At 40.0% G+C, this 16,073-nt stretch overlaps 1 protein-coding gene and 1 non-coding gene across 2 annotated transcripts in view; both read right to left on the bottom strand.

Moving 5' to 3' along the window:
- LOC124798088 (macoilin-1) overlaps nt 1-16,073 on the bottom strand; it is a 171,739-nt gene that overhangs the window by 45,899 nt on the left and 109,767 nt on the right. Inside the window, exons 9-11 of the mRNA XM_047261330.1 lie at nt 12,683-12,892; nt 6,839-6,997; nt 1,519-1,704 (exon numbers count right to left, since the gene is read on the bottom strand). Coding sequence (XP_047117286.1) covers nt 1,519-1,704; nt 6,839-6,997; nt 12,683-12,892 — 555 coding nt within the window. The remainder of the gene's footprint in view (nt 1-1,518; nt 1,705-6,838; nt 6,998-12,682; nt 12,893-16,073) is intronic.
- Nucleotides 514-588, bottom strand: Trnat-ugu. The gene has a single exon. It is a non-coding gene; the product is annotated as a tRNA-Thr (tRNA).

Below are 16,073 nucleotides of genomic sequence, written 5' to 3'. Positions count from 1 at the left end.
GAACACGTGCACATGCGCTCGCGCCCACACACACACGCACACATTCCGGCCTGAGATGATGGGGTCGGCAGTCACGTTTGTAAGAGGTGTGCCTCCTTTTGTGTGTGTGTGTGTGTGTGTGTGTGTGTGTGTGTGTGTGTGTACTAATGAAGGCTGTGCCTGAAAGATTTTATGTGAGTGCCTGCCTGCAATTTGACACATTTTCTTTAGTAAGTAAGAATCTGTGAATCTTAATATTTGATCAATTATGAAGAATCAACTCATCAGAGATGAAGTTCCTCCACTTGACAGTACGATATTCATTGTTAGACCATAAAAGAAATACTAATATTAGACAAACACTAAATGTTGAACCTATTACAAACGTAACTGAAAAATACAAATCAAACTGAAAAGACCACGTCCAACATATGTCAAATGCTAGAATAACTAAAACAACTATTGATAATTAAATGGACATCCTAGCTGCAAACAGGCATTGATGTACTTCATTGGGGACATGTTGAAAATGTGTGCCCCGACCGGGACTCGAACCCGGGATCTCCTGCTTACATGGCAGACGCTCCATCCATCTGAGCCACCGAGGGCACAGAGGATAGTGCATGCTCCCCGTGATACCCACATTCCCAACATGTCCACACCACTACATTTGTAGTGCGCCTAATAGATGTTTGCCCATCATACTCATTACTCGTGGCAGATTAATCCACCAAGTCCCGTACGAGTTTGGGCATAGCGTGTGCGTTCGCACAAGAAGGTCAATGGCCAGGAAGCCATATTTTAACTATAAATGACGGTAAGCAGGAGATCCCAGGTTCGAGTCCTGGTTGGGGCACACATTTTCAACATGTCCCCAATGAAGTACACAACGCCTGTTTGCAGCTAGGGTGTCCATTTAATTATCATTTCATTTCTAGCAAAGCTGCATGGTCATCAACGGTAACTGTTCTTTCAGGAATATATATTACCATCATATATAGTTAAAACAACTACGGAATATAACCCAACCAGCAAGCGGAATGTTTGACGTCTCTTAAAGAGATGGCATGAACAATTCTGAGGCGGAATAGGCAAAAGGCCTAATCCTCGAAGACAGTGCTGCCATCAATAATGATGATGATGATGATCAAAAAGCTAGGATCAAAAGCAGTATATTATTGCAGAGAACTCTAAATAATAGTTGAGATTAAATAAATCTTACTAACTACACAAAGGCCCATAATATTAACTACAATAAAAATATTAACGGTATTATCCTCAAGTATATGACTACAGATGAGGACGTTAACTATATTCTGATATGTATCCCTGTATGGATACTTATCTTCAGCATGATACCTCGCACTGGAATACCATAAAACATAAAGTCATATTTTTAAAGAGGGTATTTCACCAAGGTCTCATATTCCCTTTGTCCGATAGTAATCTCATTTCCTTTGGCACTGATTAACACAAGATAATTTTATAATCTTAAAATTTATGTGTTAAGCATACAGTACAATAAAAGCTGTGACTCACTTGTTAGAAACTGCTGCCATAGCAACAGCCCGTGCTGCCACTGCCTCCTCAGCCTTCTTTGCTTTTCTTTCTGCTGTCAGCTGCGCTTCAAACGAGCCCCGTAATCGCCTTTCCTCTTGTAATCGACGTTCTAGTTGAGAAATTGTCTGCTTGTCAGACTGTCTAGCAGTGACTAAACCATGGAGCCTGCAAACTTTGTTCTATGAGTGTACATTTATTACATATTTAAAACTAGTGAAAATGTTATGAAAAAGTCTATCCACTAAAATGACAGGCTGCAGCAAGAGAAACTACCCATTTCTAAAAGCTACTTCTTCTGCTCTACCTTCTGTGCATTGCTGCCTCTTTTCCATGTCATATTATTCTGCATACGTTGAGGTTTAACAAAGCAAATGAGGAGTCAGTTAAAGGGCCCAATTCCCTTTGTTAAAATACAGTAAGTTGCGAATTTATCCTATACGTCCCATAGGATATTCGTTTTTATGAGAAAGAGCCTTTTAGTTCACTGAAACTGTGTTTTATTTTCAACAGCTACTGCCATAACAGTAATACCATTGTTTGCTGATTTCTGATACAGCTTTAATCACTTCCATTATTTTTTACCATGAGACCTGATATTACAGGGCTGCAAAAACAATTCTGGATAATGGCGCACAATTTTCTACTTGGTTGTTTCAGGAATTATGCTGAGGAATGGAGTACAGCAGCACCTTACAGTACCAATCAGACCTTACCAGTGAATGAAGAAAGCCCAATGGAGATCTTGCATGGCAAATAACCCTGCACCATCAGCATGTGGTAGAAGTGCAATATGCAAGATAGTATCAAGCAGCCAATTCATGTCAGTGTTAACACACATGTAAAGCAATTTGGGCTCAAATGTTTGAAAAATACATGGTTTGGAGCAAGTAAAAGTAACAAATAAGAAACAGGCCTCCTTCCTCTCTACAGTGGGTGTGACTACCAAGATACCATATCCACTGTTTAGTGAAAAATCAACTATTGGTGAGAATTCTCCTGAACAATTTTTGAAAGAATAAAACAGACCAACATCTACACTTTCCCAATGAATTAACTTTATGGAATTACATATTTCATCTTCAGATGTGTGTACACCCACATGTAAGAAGTGTTGAATAATTTCATTCACGCAAACTATTCATGGTTCATGGCGTGGGTTCCTGTTATGTCCTAGTTCATGAACCACGGGCAACGTATGAGTGGCCAAGTAAGTGGTCCTGACAGTCGGGATACCAGTTACTTTGGAATAAGGCTGGGCGTCTCGGACATATTCTGAGTCGTGGTCACCTTAGTGCTCAGACGGCAAAGACTACCAAATCCAACGGTTAGTCCCTCAACCGTTATGGGTAAAACTCAGTGGGATCCGGGGAAAGTAAGGCTAGCAACCTGCTTCCCTGGTACTGTAAATATGATGCTGGCAACAATCAGAGCAAAATGCCTCAGACCTCTGGAGGTGACGGAGTCCCACCTCTAACTGACAAACCAGGGACTCCTAAGACACGACTCGGCAAACGAATGGTAATGAGATGGGGAGCTATTAATATCAATGGGGGCTACACTGGGAAGAAGGCAGAGCTAGCAGAGGCTGCAAGTAAGATGGGGTTGGTCGTTTTAGCTGTTAGTGACATTCGAGTAAGGGGTGAGAAAGAAGAGGAAGTGGGAGAATACAAGGTCTACCTGTCAGGAGTCAAAGCAGGAATAGCACAATGGGGTGTAGGGCTTTACATCAGGAAAGAAATGGAACCCAGCATAGTTGCAATAAGGTATGTAAACGAATGACTGATGTGGATAGATTTGACAGTGTCGAGCAAGAAAATTAGGATCGTGTCAGTACATTCGCATTGTGAAGGGACAGATCATGATAAGATGGATAGTTTTTTGATGCACTCAGTGATGTAGTTGTTAGAGTAAAGGACAAGGACAGTGTTCTGCTCATGGGTGATTTTAATGCCAGGATTGGAAATCGAACAGAAGGGTATGAAACACTTATGGGTAAATTTGGAGAGGATATGGAGGCCAACAGGAACGGGAAACAACTCTTGGATTTCTGTGCAAGTATGGACTTAGTAATCACAAACTCCTTTTTTAAACGTAAGAACATTCACCGGTATACTTGGGAAGGGTGGGGAACCATATCTGTCATTGACTATATAATATCAGATCAGGAATTCAGGAAGGCTCTGAGGGACACACATGTATTTAGGGGATTCTTTGATGACACTGATCACTATTTAATCTGCAGTGAAATTGTTATTGTGAGGCCGAAAGTGCGGGAGGTCAGGTCCATATGTAGGAGGATAAGAGTGGAGAAACTTCAGGATAGGGAAATCAGGCACAAGTACATAACAGTGATCTCAGAAAGGTACCAGTTAGTTGGATGTAGTCAATTACAGTCATTGGAAAAAGAATGGACAAGGTACAGGGACACAGTACTAGAAGTGGCTAAAGAATGTCTTGAACAGTAGTGTGTAAAGGTAGGATGAAGCAAACAGCTTGGTGGAATGACAGTCAAGGCAGCCTGTAAAAGGAAAAAGAAGGCGTATCAAAAATGGCTACATACTAGAACTCAGGTAGACAGAGAAAGTTATGTTGAGGAAAGAAACAAAGCCAAACAGATAATTGCAGCATCCAAGAAGAAATCTTGGGAAGACTTTGGAAACAGGTTGGAGACTTTGGGTCAAGCTGTTGGAAAACCATTCTGGAGTGTAATAAGCAGTCTTCGAAAGGGAGGTAAGAAGGAAATGACAAGTATTTTGGACAGGTCAGGAAAACTGCTGGTGAATCCTGTTAATGCCTTGGGTAGATGGAGGGAATATTTTGAAAAGTTGCTCAATGTAGGTGAAAATACGATCAGTAATGTTTCAGATTTTGATGTTCAATGGGATAGGAATGATGATGGAAATAGGATCACATTTGAGGAAGTGGAGAAAATGGTCAATAGATGGCAGTGCAATAAAGCGGCTGGGGTGGATGAAATTAAGTCGGAACTCAGCAAATACAGTGGAATGTCAGGTCTTAAATGGCTACACAGGATAATTGAAATGGCGTGGGAGTCAGGACAGGTTCCATCAGACTGGACGAAAGCAGTAATCACACCAATCTTTAAACATGGAAACAGAAAAGATTGTAACAACTACAAAGGTATCTCTTTAATCAGCATTGTGGGTAAAATCTTCTCAGGTATTGTTGAAAGGAAAGTGCGAGTATTAGTTGAGAACAAACTGGATGAAAATCTGTGTGGGTTTAGGCCTCTTAGAGGTTGTCAGGGCCAGATCTTTAGCTTATGGCAAATAATGGAGGAGTGTTATAAGTGGAACAGGGAATTGTATCTATGCTTTGTAGATCTAGAAAAGGCATATGACCACGTTCCTAGGAGGAAGTTATTGTCTGTTCTACGAGATTATGGAATAGGAGGCAAACTTTTGCAAGCAATTAAAGGTATTTACATAGATAGTCAGGCAGCAGTTAGAGTTGACGGCAAATTGAGTTCATGGTTCAGAAAAGACAAGGCTGCAACTTGTCTCCACTGTTGTTCATATTATTTATGGATCATATGTTGATAACAATAGACTGGCTGGGTGAGATTAAGATATGTGAACACAAAAGAGGCAGTCTCGTATATGCGGATGACTTAGTTGTGATGGCAGATTCGATTGAAAGTTTGCAAAGTAATATTTCAGAGCTAGATCAGAAATGTAAGGACTATGGTATGAAGATTAGCATCTCCAAAACGAAAGTAATGTCAGTGGGAAAGAGATATAAATGGATTGAGTGCCAAATAGGAGGAACAAAGTTAGAACAGGTGGACAGTTTCAAGTACTTAGGATGCATATTCTCACAGGATGGCAACATAGTGAAAGAAATGGAAGCGAGGTGTAGCGCAGCTAATGCAGTGAGCGCTCAGCTACAATCTACTCTTTTCTGCAAGAAGGAAGTCAGTACCAAGACTAAGTTACCTGTGCACTGTTCAGTCTTTCGACCAATTTTGTTGTATGGGAGCGAAAGCTGGGTGGATTCAGGTTACCTTATCAATAAGGTTGAGGTTAAGGATATGAAAGTAGCTAGGATGATTGCAGGTACTGGTAGATGAGAACAATGGTAGGAGGGTGTCTACAATGAGGAAATCAAAGAAAAGCTGGGAATAAAAAACACTATAGACGTAGCAGTCAGGGCGAAAAGGGTTAGATGGTGGGGTCATGTTACACGTATGGGAGAAGCAAGGCCCCAAGAGACTCGTGGGTTCAGCAGTAGAGGGTAGGAGGAGTCAGGGTAGACCAAGGAGAAGGTACCTGGATTCAGTTAAGAATGATTTTGAAGTAGTAGGCTTAACATCAGAATAGGCATCAATGTTAGCACTGAATAGGGGATCATGGAGGAATTTTATAAGGGGGACTATGCTCCAGACTGAACACTGAAAGGCATAATCAGTCTTAAATGATGATGATGACGCAAACTATTTGTGGTTGCGGACCCTTCCTTCTCGTCAGTCATACAAATGGAGAGGCTGATATCCTGAAAACTAATTTATTCTAGTAGTCTACACTAAGGAATATATTTTCTATGTCAGCCAACATGAATCTTAAGATAATATGGCACAGGTACTGAGATAACTGCTGTAGTCATTAACGATGTGGTGTGTTACTGGGTGCTTCTACACCCCCGCACTTTATGGTTACTACAAAACAGCTGGTAGACAACATGGAAAGAACATCTACTGGTGACCTTAATCCAATTCCGAGTTTATCCTTCTTCCCACTGACAAGGGTTCAGTACTGTAATCATCAACAGCAATGACTATTTCTCTCTGTACATTTTTCAACACTTCTGCTTATGAATTTCTCACTACTATGACCCCATTCCAAAAAACCAAAGCAGCCTCCAGTAGTTTGTCAAAGCATTAAGTCCATACCAGAACCTGTCACTCTAACCCACTCTCACCTCACACCAGTAATGTCACCCACCACCTTGTATACCAATCTTTTACATGCTTCCAAAAGACCATAAATCCAGCTCCACTGATCTTCTTATAGGTCACCCCACAGTACCTGATTACAAAGCTCTCACAAAAGACTCTCTTTCCCAGTTTACTTTCTTCTCCACTGGGGAGATACCACGAAGAAGGACAAGAAGGAATGTAATGTGAAAGAAAGGGTAATGTGAAGACAAGATTTAGACGAGCCATTACAACCACAACCAAGTTTGCAGTAAACATAATGAACACACACTACATCATTTGTTCATCACTGGAAAATTGTAAAAACTAAGTTTCAAAATCTATTATACAAGGTAACACACTTACTTTGACTGAAGGTTATCATTATCCTGCTGAAGCTGAGAAAGCTCGTTTTTAACACTCTGCTCGCCAGATACAAGTGTGCTTATCTGGCTACGCAGTTCCTGTTCTACTTGTCTGCTCAGCTGCAGATCAACTTTGAACCTTCTTACATCAGCTTCTAACCTGTAAAATATGAAATAAATTTGTGCAGGTTGAATTATATATGTTCAGCAACTGTTCTATGTGACAAAATCTGAAACATGAAGTTGTACACTTAACAACACAGAAACTGGCTGTTGACAATCACAAACAGAGATCAAATCCTATACACCACTGACTTAAATGAAATCCAACATGTCAGCTTTTTCATTCATATTGTGAATATGCAAAATAGGATATACTATTTCAAAAGTTACACACAATTGATTCAATCTGTATCCTAAACCTATTCCAAAAAGATAGAAACTCTTTTCTTCAAATTTAATACACTGTTGTTATCTACTGTGTAACTAAACTGAAAACTTTCTGTTGGTGGTTACTTTTAATCATAATTTCTCACAACACAGAAATGAAGGAAATGACAAAAAGTGATATGAAATGTTTCTTCAGAGTAACTGTCATAAGAATGTTACTGTCTATGCAGTATTTCTACGTAACAGCTGTGTGAACAGAATGCAAAAAGTGGGAGCTAAGCCTGCATGGAGAAAACAAAAGAAACCATAGTTAGATGTTACAGACCATGCTTTTTTAAAAAGAAAAAGAAAAAAAAGCAGTAAGGAGCAACAAATAATTGTTGCAGACAGAAAGAGTTTTGGATTATAAGTGAAATATGTATTAAATATTTATTCTATGTCCAACAAGCAATGAAGACCTAAGAGGTAGTACCGTTGTTCCGAGTGACGATTTTGTACCATCGAAGAATTTCCCCAAGATTTGCAGGCTTTTCCTACTGGAAATCTTACTTTACTACTTTTAGTATTATACACGTGATGCATACATGCGACGGTATCGATCTCTGGCGTCAGCATGCCTTTATGCAAAGAAAAATTGTTCTGTGGTCAGAGATGCCAGGCATGGATAACAGTTTTAAGCATGTGCAAGTGCGAGAAGTGCTATGGTGTCATCTGCATGATGGGTCGCTGTTTAGATGGCGGATAGAGAGGAGTGCATCATTTCGGAACTAGTGCCTTGCAATTCTACTGATTTTGGGAGTGTCGGCATCCTGTTTTGAATCTGAACTGGGCCATTCACCTTCGCTCGAACAGTATTCCTCTGGGATACTTCACACTGGATGTTGTGCTGAAGAGCGAGTTGAGTTTATTGTTGACCGTAGTGTCACAAAATTGTACGCTCGTAATGTTCTGCAAATTTCTATGTATATGTGGGTAATCGGATGCATTTCTGTTGTAGACCTTCGGGGTTTTGTAAATCGTGTTGAATTGTGTGCGTAACATTCAAGAGGTTGATTTGTGTGTGCTCACATTAGTGCATGTTACATTTCAGTGAATTGTAATAAATTTTGTTAGTAGTTCTTCTGTAACTGCTCCAATGCTGATTTTCTCACGACTGGATTGGGTGAACTGGCGTTAAGTCATTCACATGTCAGCATCTCCATGGCCAGTTACAGTGCACTAACATTAAAGAGTTTCTGAACTTAGGCTTACTTGGTTTAGAAAGAATACCAAGGATGATTTTAAATTTAAGTTATTTGTTTTAATGTTTAAAGAAAAAGGAAACTTGGGAAATCCAGAACTTCTTTGATTACTCTAAATACCTGGGAGTGTACTATTTTTTAAAGGTTGTAATTCCTAGGGTTAAAGAGAAAGGAAATTTTGGGTAATTTAGAATTTCAGTAACTACCTTTAAATATTTTGAAAGATTTTGTGTTAAAAACTGCATGATATTAATGTTTCAATGATTATTGCTTTCAATGTTTTAAGAAAAAATATGAATTTTCTGTATACCTTACAGAGGACACATTGAGTACAGAAAAGCACGACGAAAAAAACTGTTACACACATAGCTTTCAGCCAAAGCCTCCTTCAGAGGAGAGAAAAAAAGCTAAGCAAGCACACACTCACACAAACAAGCACATCTTATGCATAAATGACCACTCTCTCTGGCTGCAGCAGCCAGAGGGACAGCCATGTATACATGACGTGTGCTTGCTTGTGTGTGTGTGTTTGTGTGTGTGTGTGTGTGTGTGTGTGTGTGTGTGTTTTTCTTTTGTGAAGAAGGCTTTGGCCAAAAGCTACGCGTGTAACAGTCTTTTCGTTCTGTTGTCTGCATCTCATGTGTCATCTTTAAAGCAGTTAGCATTTACCCTTTCTAATATTGTCATCAATTACTTATTTGTTGTTCAGAAAGTCATGTTCAATCATTCAGTACTTGGTAACACAGTTACACAAGTGATGTAATCCTCTCAACTACAAACTAAGTACACTAGATTAGAAACATCTATGCCCACAACCAGATTCCAAATGGTCCATTGTGGTGCTTTAAACAAAGCAGCCTGAAGACAATGGATTTTAAACTAGCACTGCCATTCACACCAGTAACTAACATATTCTGTATACAATATGATTTTTTTCCCCAACACTAAGAGAAGCTAAGGTAAAACTGATGATAAATTTACCAGTGAATAACTCTGCTCATTCTGCAGTAGAAGAAAATAAAAATCAATACTGACACTGACAGCAAACCAACCCTCCCCTTTTCTTTTTACAAATGCAGATGAAGTGCCATATGCAATTTGCAAAGAAAATACATGTTACACCTGAAATAATGGAGTAAGCACTTGGAAAAATGCAGCAACTATGGAAAACACTAGATACATCTGTCAAGACAACATAGTGGCTGCTCCTAATTCTGCTGTAGGATTTTGGTAGTCTGGTTGATAAAAGTAGTAACATCACAAAAAAGAGCAGAACATCCTACAACTTCAATTTTCTGAGTATACTGATGGAGATGTTAGTGGTTAAACCAATACACAAAACAACAGTTTATTTACAGTTTTATCAATAAGTCTGTAGGTTATAGGCTCTGGCCACCTTTAGAATTTTCATCATTATCACTGCACATCACCATTCCACACCGTGGTGTCCCATCGTGAGGAATCCTAATGTATATGAAAAACCTTTGCAGCAACATGCTTCAAACCATTGTTACTGTAAAGTAATATCAATAGACCTTGATAGCAATGACATGGCACATAATGTTTCAAACCAGACATTTTTCATAGTAGTGCTGTTGTTTATGGCAAATGATCCAAAGGTATTGAGACAATACCTGGATAGGCTTACTGAGGAACTTGTCGGATTGAAGACAATTCATGCAACATTCACTAGTTAAAAATGGGATGATTTGGGCAACCAACAGAAACAGTTTCATAGTCGCAACATTGAAATACTAAATGACTTTAAGTAAACAACTTTAAACAAATATTATACTGAGCATACTATGATCGAATACTCAGGTATTCATCAGGAATGTGGGTAATGTATAAAAGGCAATTCAGCAGGATACAAGCTTGTGAAATGAAACATCTAAGAAGCAGGTTAGGACTGTAGTAGTGAAAGAGAGACCTATGCAAGAGACCACAGTAAAGAAAGACAATACATACTAAAGAAGAACCAGTGCCTAAAAATTCAGTGCTGATCTACAAAATAATTGTGCACACATATGGATCTGAGTACATAAATTATCTTTTAAAAAAGAAACAAACATTTGCTGTGTGTGAATGCTAAATTCAAGTTGCGTGATATATTCTCAAGTGTGAGTTACACACAGTAGCATTGACAATTATGTAACGCGAAATGCAGCTGCAGCCCGGGAGGCCACAGATAATAACGGAGGTTCCTGAGGCTGACAAGTGCACCACACATGGCTGTAATCAAGTAATAAATGTAAACAATTCAATGTACTACTTCACCTTTACTTATATGACTATGACTCCCAGTTTATGAAGCAAACTCTTAGAGTGATTTGTAACAATATGACAGCATATTTCTTTTTGTCAACAAACAGTTAAACTCCCTTCAGATTATATCAGAAATCCCTAAGATTTATCCAACTTTTCCAGTAAGTTCAATTTCCCTGAGATTTCCTGATTTTACAGGTTTTCCAGATAATTCACCACCTTGTTGTTTGTATTCTTCAACTGTAAACAGTTGTCACCAGAAATTAGCTTGACATAACATGTGAATATTCTCTGTATTTGCTTGAAGGACCAAGTAAAACCATAAAATTAGGGTATATACACGATAAACATGACAAATACCATCCTACGACACCAATACTTCTCTGCCTTTTGGAAGGCGTCCGAGGTTGTTTTATCAGGAAGCCAGGGAAACACCACTCCATCCCACAGAATTACTGACCCATCAGTCTCTGAAGTTGCTCAATAAGACAGGTGAGAATGTGATTCTAAACCAACCGCATCAATTATGACACCCTGAGACTGGGGAAATTTGGCTTCAGTAATTGCCATTCTACAATGCAACAACTCCTCCGCATAGTATACAAGATAACAGACAGCCAAAATTCCGCAAAGCAACAATGGCTGTGTTCCCAGGCATTGAAAAAGCCTTTGATTGTCTCTGGCAAAATGGCCTCATCAGCAAACTCAGCAACGCTGGTTTCCCTGACAGACATTTAAGTTTCTTACATTCATATCTCACAAACAGAAGTTTCAACAACAACACTGAGGGCAAACGATCAACACAACATGGCAGTCAAGCCAGAGTACACGAAGGCAGCATCTTGGGGGCCCTGCTGTTTAAGCTCTACATTAATGATATTCCAGTAACACATAACATGATCTACATTGTGAACAAATTATTCTGTACACACATTCAATGTAATTCCATGAGAAAGTCAGACCTCTGGCTGATTGGATCTTACATTCACAGAAGAGGAACACATACAACACCAATGAAGCACATGCTTGGCTTAAACAACTGTGCCCTATGATTAACAGACAAAGCACATTGAATATGAGGGTGCTGAGATCCGTGTGTGTGACACTTACGAAACCACTGGTGACATAAACAGCTCTAGTCGGGAAGTATAGCTGTTCATACATTTTTCCTTAGGGAAAGTTAACCATCTTTGGTATGCCTAAATCAAGCACACAAACAAAGCAATTCTGGAGAACCCCTAAACTACATGCGAAATAGGTTATTTCAGGAAATTTTCGGATGTAGCATTAAGCATGTTCATACAGAAATATCAAATAATTTTCACATAAAATAAGGCTTAAAATTAGATAAGATATGGCGGTCGACTTTGTACCAACAATGTGACAATCAATTACCTTTGATAGAGAGTAATGATGTTAGTCAGAGATAGTTTTACTGTCGACAGCATGTGATGAGTGCTGGTGCCCTCTATACAAACAGGACCTCCACGGCCGAATAGCCAGTCGTTGACTCACCTTGGAACATGTTGCTCGCAGTTGGCAACGAAGTATCAGGAGGAAGAATTTCTAATGTTTGACTACGGCCTCTTAGCCTGGCACTTTTCATTAATGAAGCTGCTGGCTGTGAAAGCCTACACGTTATGGTCTATTAATCATTGGGAGTTAAATGTACAGTGAATAATGATACACCTTATAGAAATGGCAGCAAGGCACAGGAAAGAACACAAGATGCACTCAGTGTGTATGCCTGGGGGTCGTATTTAACATGCTGAAGAGTCTATTCCGGCAGCCACTGGCCAGTGAATGGCTGAATGACAGAAGGTTGAGAAGACCACCCTTGGGCATTGAGTTTCAACGAAGCTCACAATTTGCAGGTTTTTTGTATTCAAACTTTCATTGCTTCTTACATTGTTGTCTTAAAGAAAAACTACGTTTTGTTGAAGACTTACCTTGCATAATACTCGTCTTTACATGATACACTGCCTTCTGCATTTTCACGATTAACATCACGGTTAACTTTATTTTTTCTTTCACGCTGAGCATTTTCACGGGATTGATTACTGCTCCATCTACTTGAAGAATTAGTCTTCAAGGACTGAACAGATATTTTTGCACTTTTGTCTTTTTCAACCTCATTTACATCAAAATCATTCACCGACCTGGAAATAAATGAACACTTAAGTTACAACAATAGACCTATTTTCTAGAAAAAAGTGTTTTTTTGCCACTATCAATGTTCAAATTCATAAAATACACATTGCATACATAATCAGTTCTGAAAATATTAACTCATGCAACCAGTAATTCTATACCGTTATAATCAAAGGAAAGAAGTACTGTTGCCACACATTTCAGTTGTCAATGGTTCAAGCGAGTCAGGAAATATTTAAAACAAAGGTCCTGCAAACTCTCATCCTGTAGATCAATTGAAATATCAATATAATAGAACGGGTCCAGCAGAATAAAGTGCTAATTCTCAATTTTGTTAGTCTCAGGCCGGTCACTTTATCTGCTCCATTTTTGAAAGCATCATCTGCTGGTAACGTCGAGTTTCGTATGTATTGCTAAAAAGTGCTTTCTACTGCATAAACTGTTTTAACTTGTCTTGAAATTTAGCCAATGATATGACATGCAATACCTTGAAATATGCTCTCTTGTGTTAGCACTTTCTTCTGCTGACCCCTTCAATTTTTTTTTATGTAGTACACTTTTAGGTTGATGCAGTTAGTCCGATGTTTTTTTAGTTGGTTGATTCCATTCCTGAGGAGCGAGTCCATAAGATCTGCAAAATAACCACTGCAGATGGCAAACTTCTTTACTGGACGGTAATGTTTTCCAGTTCCAAAGTTCTTTGTACTGTGTGTGGTAACTAGTGGAAATAAAATGTCGCAAAATACTGTGCAGAGTGATAGCTGTGTCCAACTACTGTTATTTTCCAACAGTTTTCTACTGCAAAAGTATCTTTGTGGTAGATAAAACATTCATACTTTTCATTTTTGCTCTTCAATAATCGCCACTTACTGCTAAACAATAATTCACAGATATTTTTAATCCATATATAGTAAGAAGAAACAAGAGGAATGGAATACTGCTACTATGTAGTTTCTGTGGAGGACGTGGCAGCTCGCAACCAAAGCGTGTATCAAGAGCAATAACCAGTTCTTCTCTATCTTCAAACCTGGTGTAGCATTCAGTATCATACTGGAGATCTTATGTGACATTTTTCAAATGCAATACACAGCAATATTGGGCCAACTGAGGAACTCCCTTATGCACCCAGTCACAAACGTTAGTGCACTAATAGCGTAGAAAAATGCAAGGGGGCAACATCAGAAAGTACTTACAAAGACGCAGATAAACAAAATAAAAGAGTTAGATCTTTTTGGACAAGTCCGTCAGTGTAATAAAACTAAGGACATGACAGCTGCTCGAGCATCATCAGCTAGAAGTTCCTGTAAGGTAGACGGCAGACACAGGACAACACGAGAGTGAATAAAATGGGGACAGGACAATAAAACATGGCACACCGTCAATTGATGACCACAGGGGCACTGTGGAGCAGGGTCACCGGACAACAGGTAGCGATGGCTAAATCGGCAATGCCCAATCTGCAACCTGGCCAAAATGACCTCCTCTCGCCGGGGAGGGCATGAGGAGGTCGTCCAAGCCGTCGGGATCGGTTTGATGGCCCTAAGCTTATTTTCATGGAGAAAGGACCAAACCTCATGCCACAATGATGAAACGGGCTCACAAAGAACCCCACTAACTTCAGTTTATGGGACACAAAAGGAAACTGTCCGAGGCAGGAGGACAGCAGCCTTGGCTGCAGCATCAGCAGCTTCGTTCCCAGGCACACCAACGTGGTCAGGAATCCACAAAAAAAAAAAAAAAGCACACGAGCGCCGGTATCAGCTAGCGACTGAAGGGACCGTTGAATTCGTTGCACGAGAGGGTGGTCCGAATATGGGTCACGGAGACTCTGAATGGAGCTCAGAGAATCAGAGGAGATGGCATAGGGAGAATGAAGATGATGGCGGATATACTGAACAGCCTGTTAGAGAGCAAAAAGCTCAGCTGTAAAGCTTGAACACTGGTCAAGGAGCCGGTATTGAAAGGTATCATCTCCAACGACAAAGGCACATCTGACGCCAGCAGTAGTCTTGGAGCCATCTGTGCCAATAAAGACGTTATTAGTGAGCCCCGAATGAAGTTCGACAAACCCCGAGCAGTAGATCAAACCCGCGGTCCTCTCCTTTGGGAATGAGCTGAGTTCAAAGTGAACACGAACCTGAGCCTGGAGCCAAGGTGGCGTCGGGCTCTCACCCACTCGAAAAGTTGTAGGAAGGATAAAATCAAGTTGCTGAAGCAAGCGACAAAAGCGAACTCCAGGAGGTAACAGGGCAGAGACATACAGCCCATATTGACGGTCGAGAGAGTCATTAAAGAAGGAGAAATATGATGGGTGGTCGGTCATTGACATCAGGTGGCAAGCGTACTGACAAAGCAACATATCGCACCAGTAGTTTAGCGGTAATTCGGCAGCTTCAGAATAAAGAGTCTCAACAGGGCTGATGTAGAATGCTCCAGTCGCCAGATGTAACCCCTGAAGGTGGATAGAGTTTAGATGGCGTAAGATAGACGGCCAGGCAGAAGAGAAGACAAAGATCCCGTAATCAAGCTATGATCGGACAATGGACCAATATAAAGCAAAGCAGGACCATTCGATCTGCTCCCCGTGACGTACCGCTGAGAACACGGAGGACATTTAGGGAACGGGTACAACGAGCAGCCAAGAAAGACACATGTGGAGACCAGCAAAGTTTCCTGTCAAATGTAAGACCTAGAAATTTTGTTGTCTCCACGAATGGGAGAGCAACGGGACTGAGATGAAAGGACGGTGGAAGAAACTGTCTGTAACGCCAGAAGTTCATACAGACCGATTTCTCACCAGAATAATGGAAGCCGTTAGCGACACTCCAGGAATATACACAGTCTAGATAACGCTATGCACAAAGCATAACTTAATCATAGCTAACACTTGTTTCAAGAATCATAAAAGAAGGTTGTATACATGGAAGAATCCTGGAGATACTAGAAGGTATCAGACAGATTATGTAATGGTAAGACAGAGATTTACGAACCAGGTTTTAAACTGTAAGGCATTTCGAGTGGCAGATGTGGACTCTGACCACAATCTATTGCTTATGAACTGTAGATTAAAACTGAAGAAACTGCAAAAAGATGGGAATTTAAAGAGATGGGACCTGGATAAACTGAAAGAACAAGAGGTTGTACAGAGTTTCAGGGAGAGCATAAGGGAACAATTGACACAAATGGGGG

Source organism: Schistocerca piceifrons, chromosome 5 (genome assembly GCF_021461385.2).
Source record: "Schistocerca piceifrons isolate TAMUIC-IGC-003096 chromosome 5, iqSchPice1.1, whole genome shotgun sequence".
Lineage (NCBI taxonomy): Eukaryota > Metazoa > Arthropoda > Insecta > Orthoptera > Acrididae > Schistocerca > Schistocerca piceifrons.
This window is presented reverse-complemented; position numbering and strand designations above follow the sequence as displayed.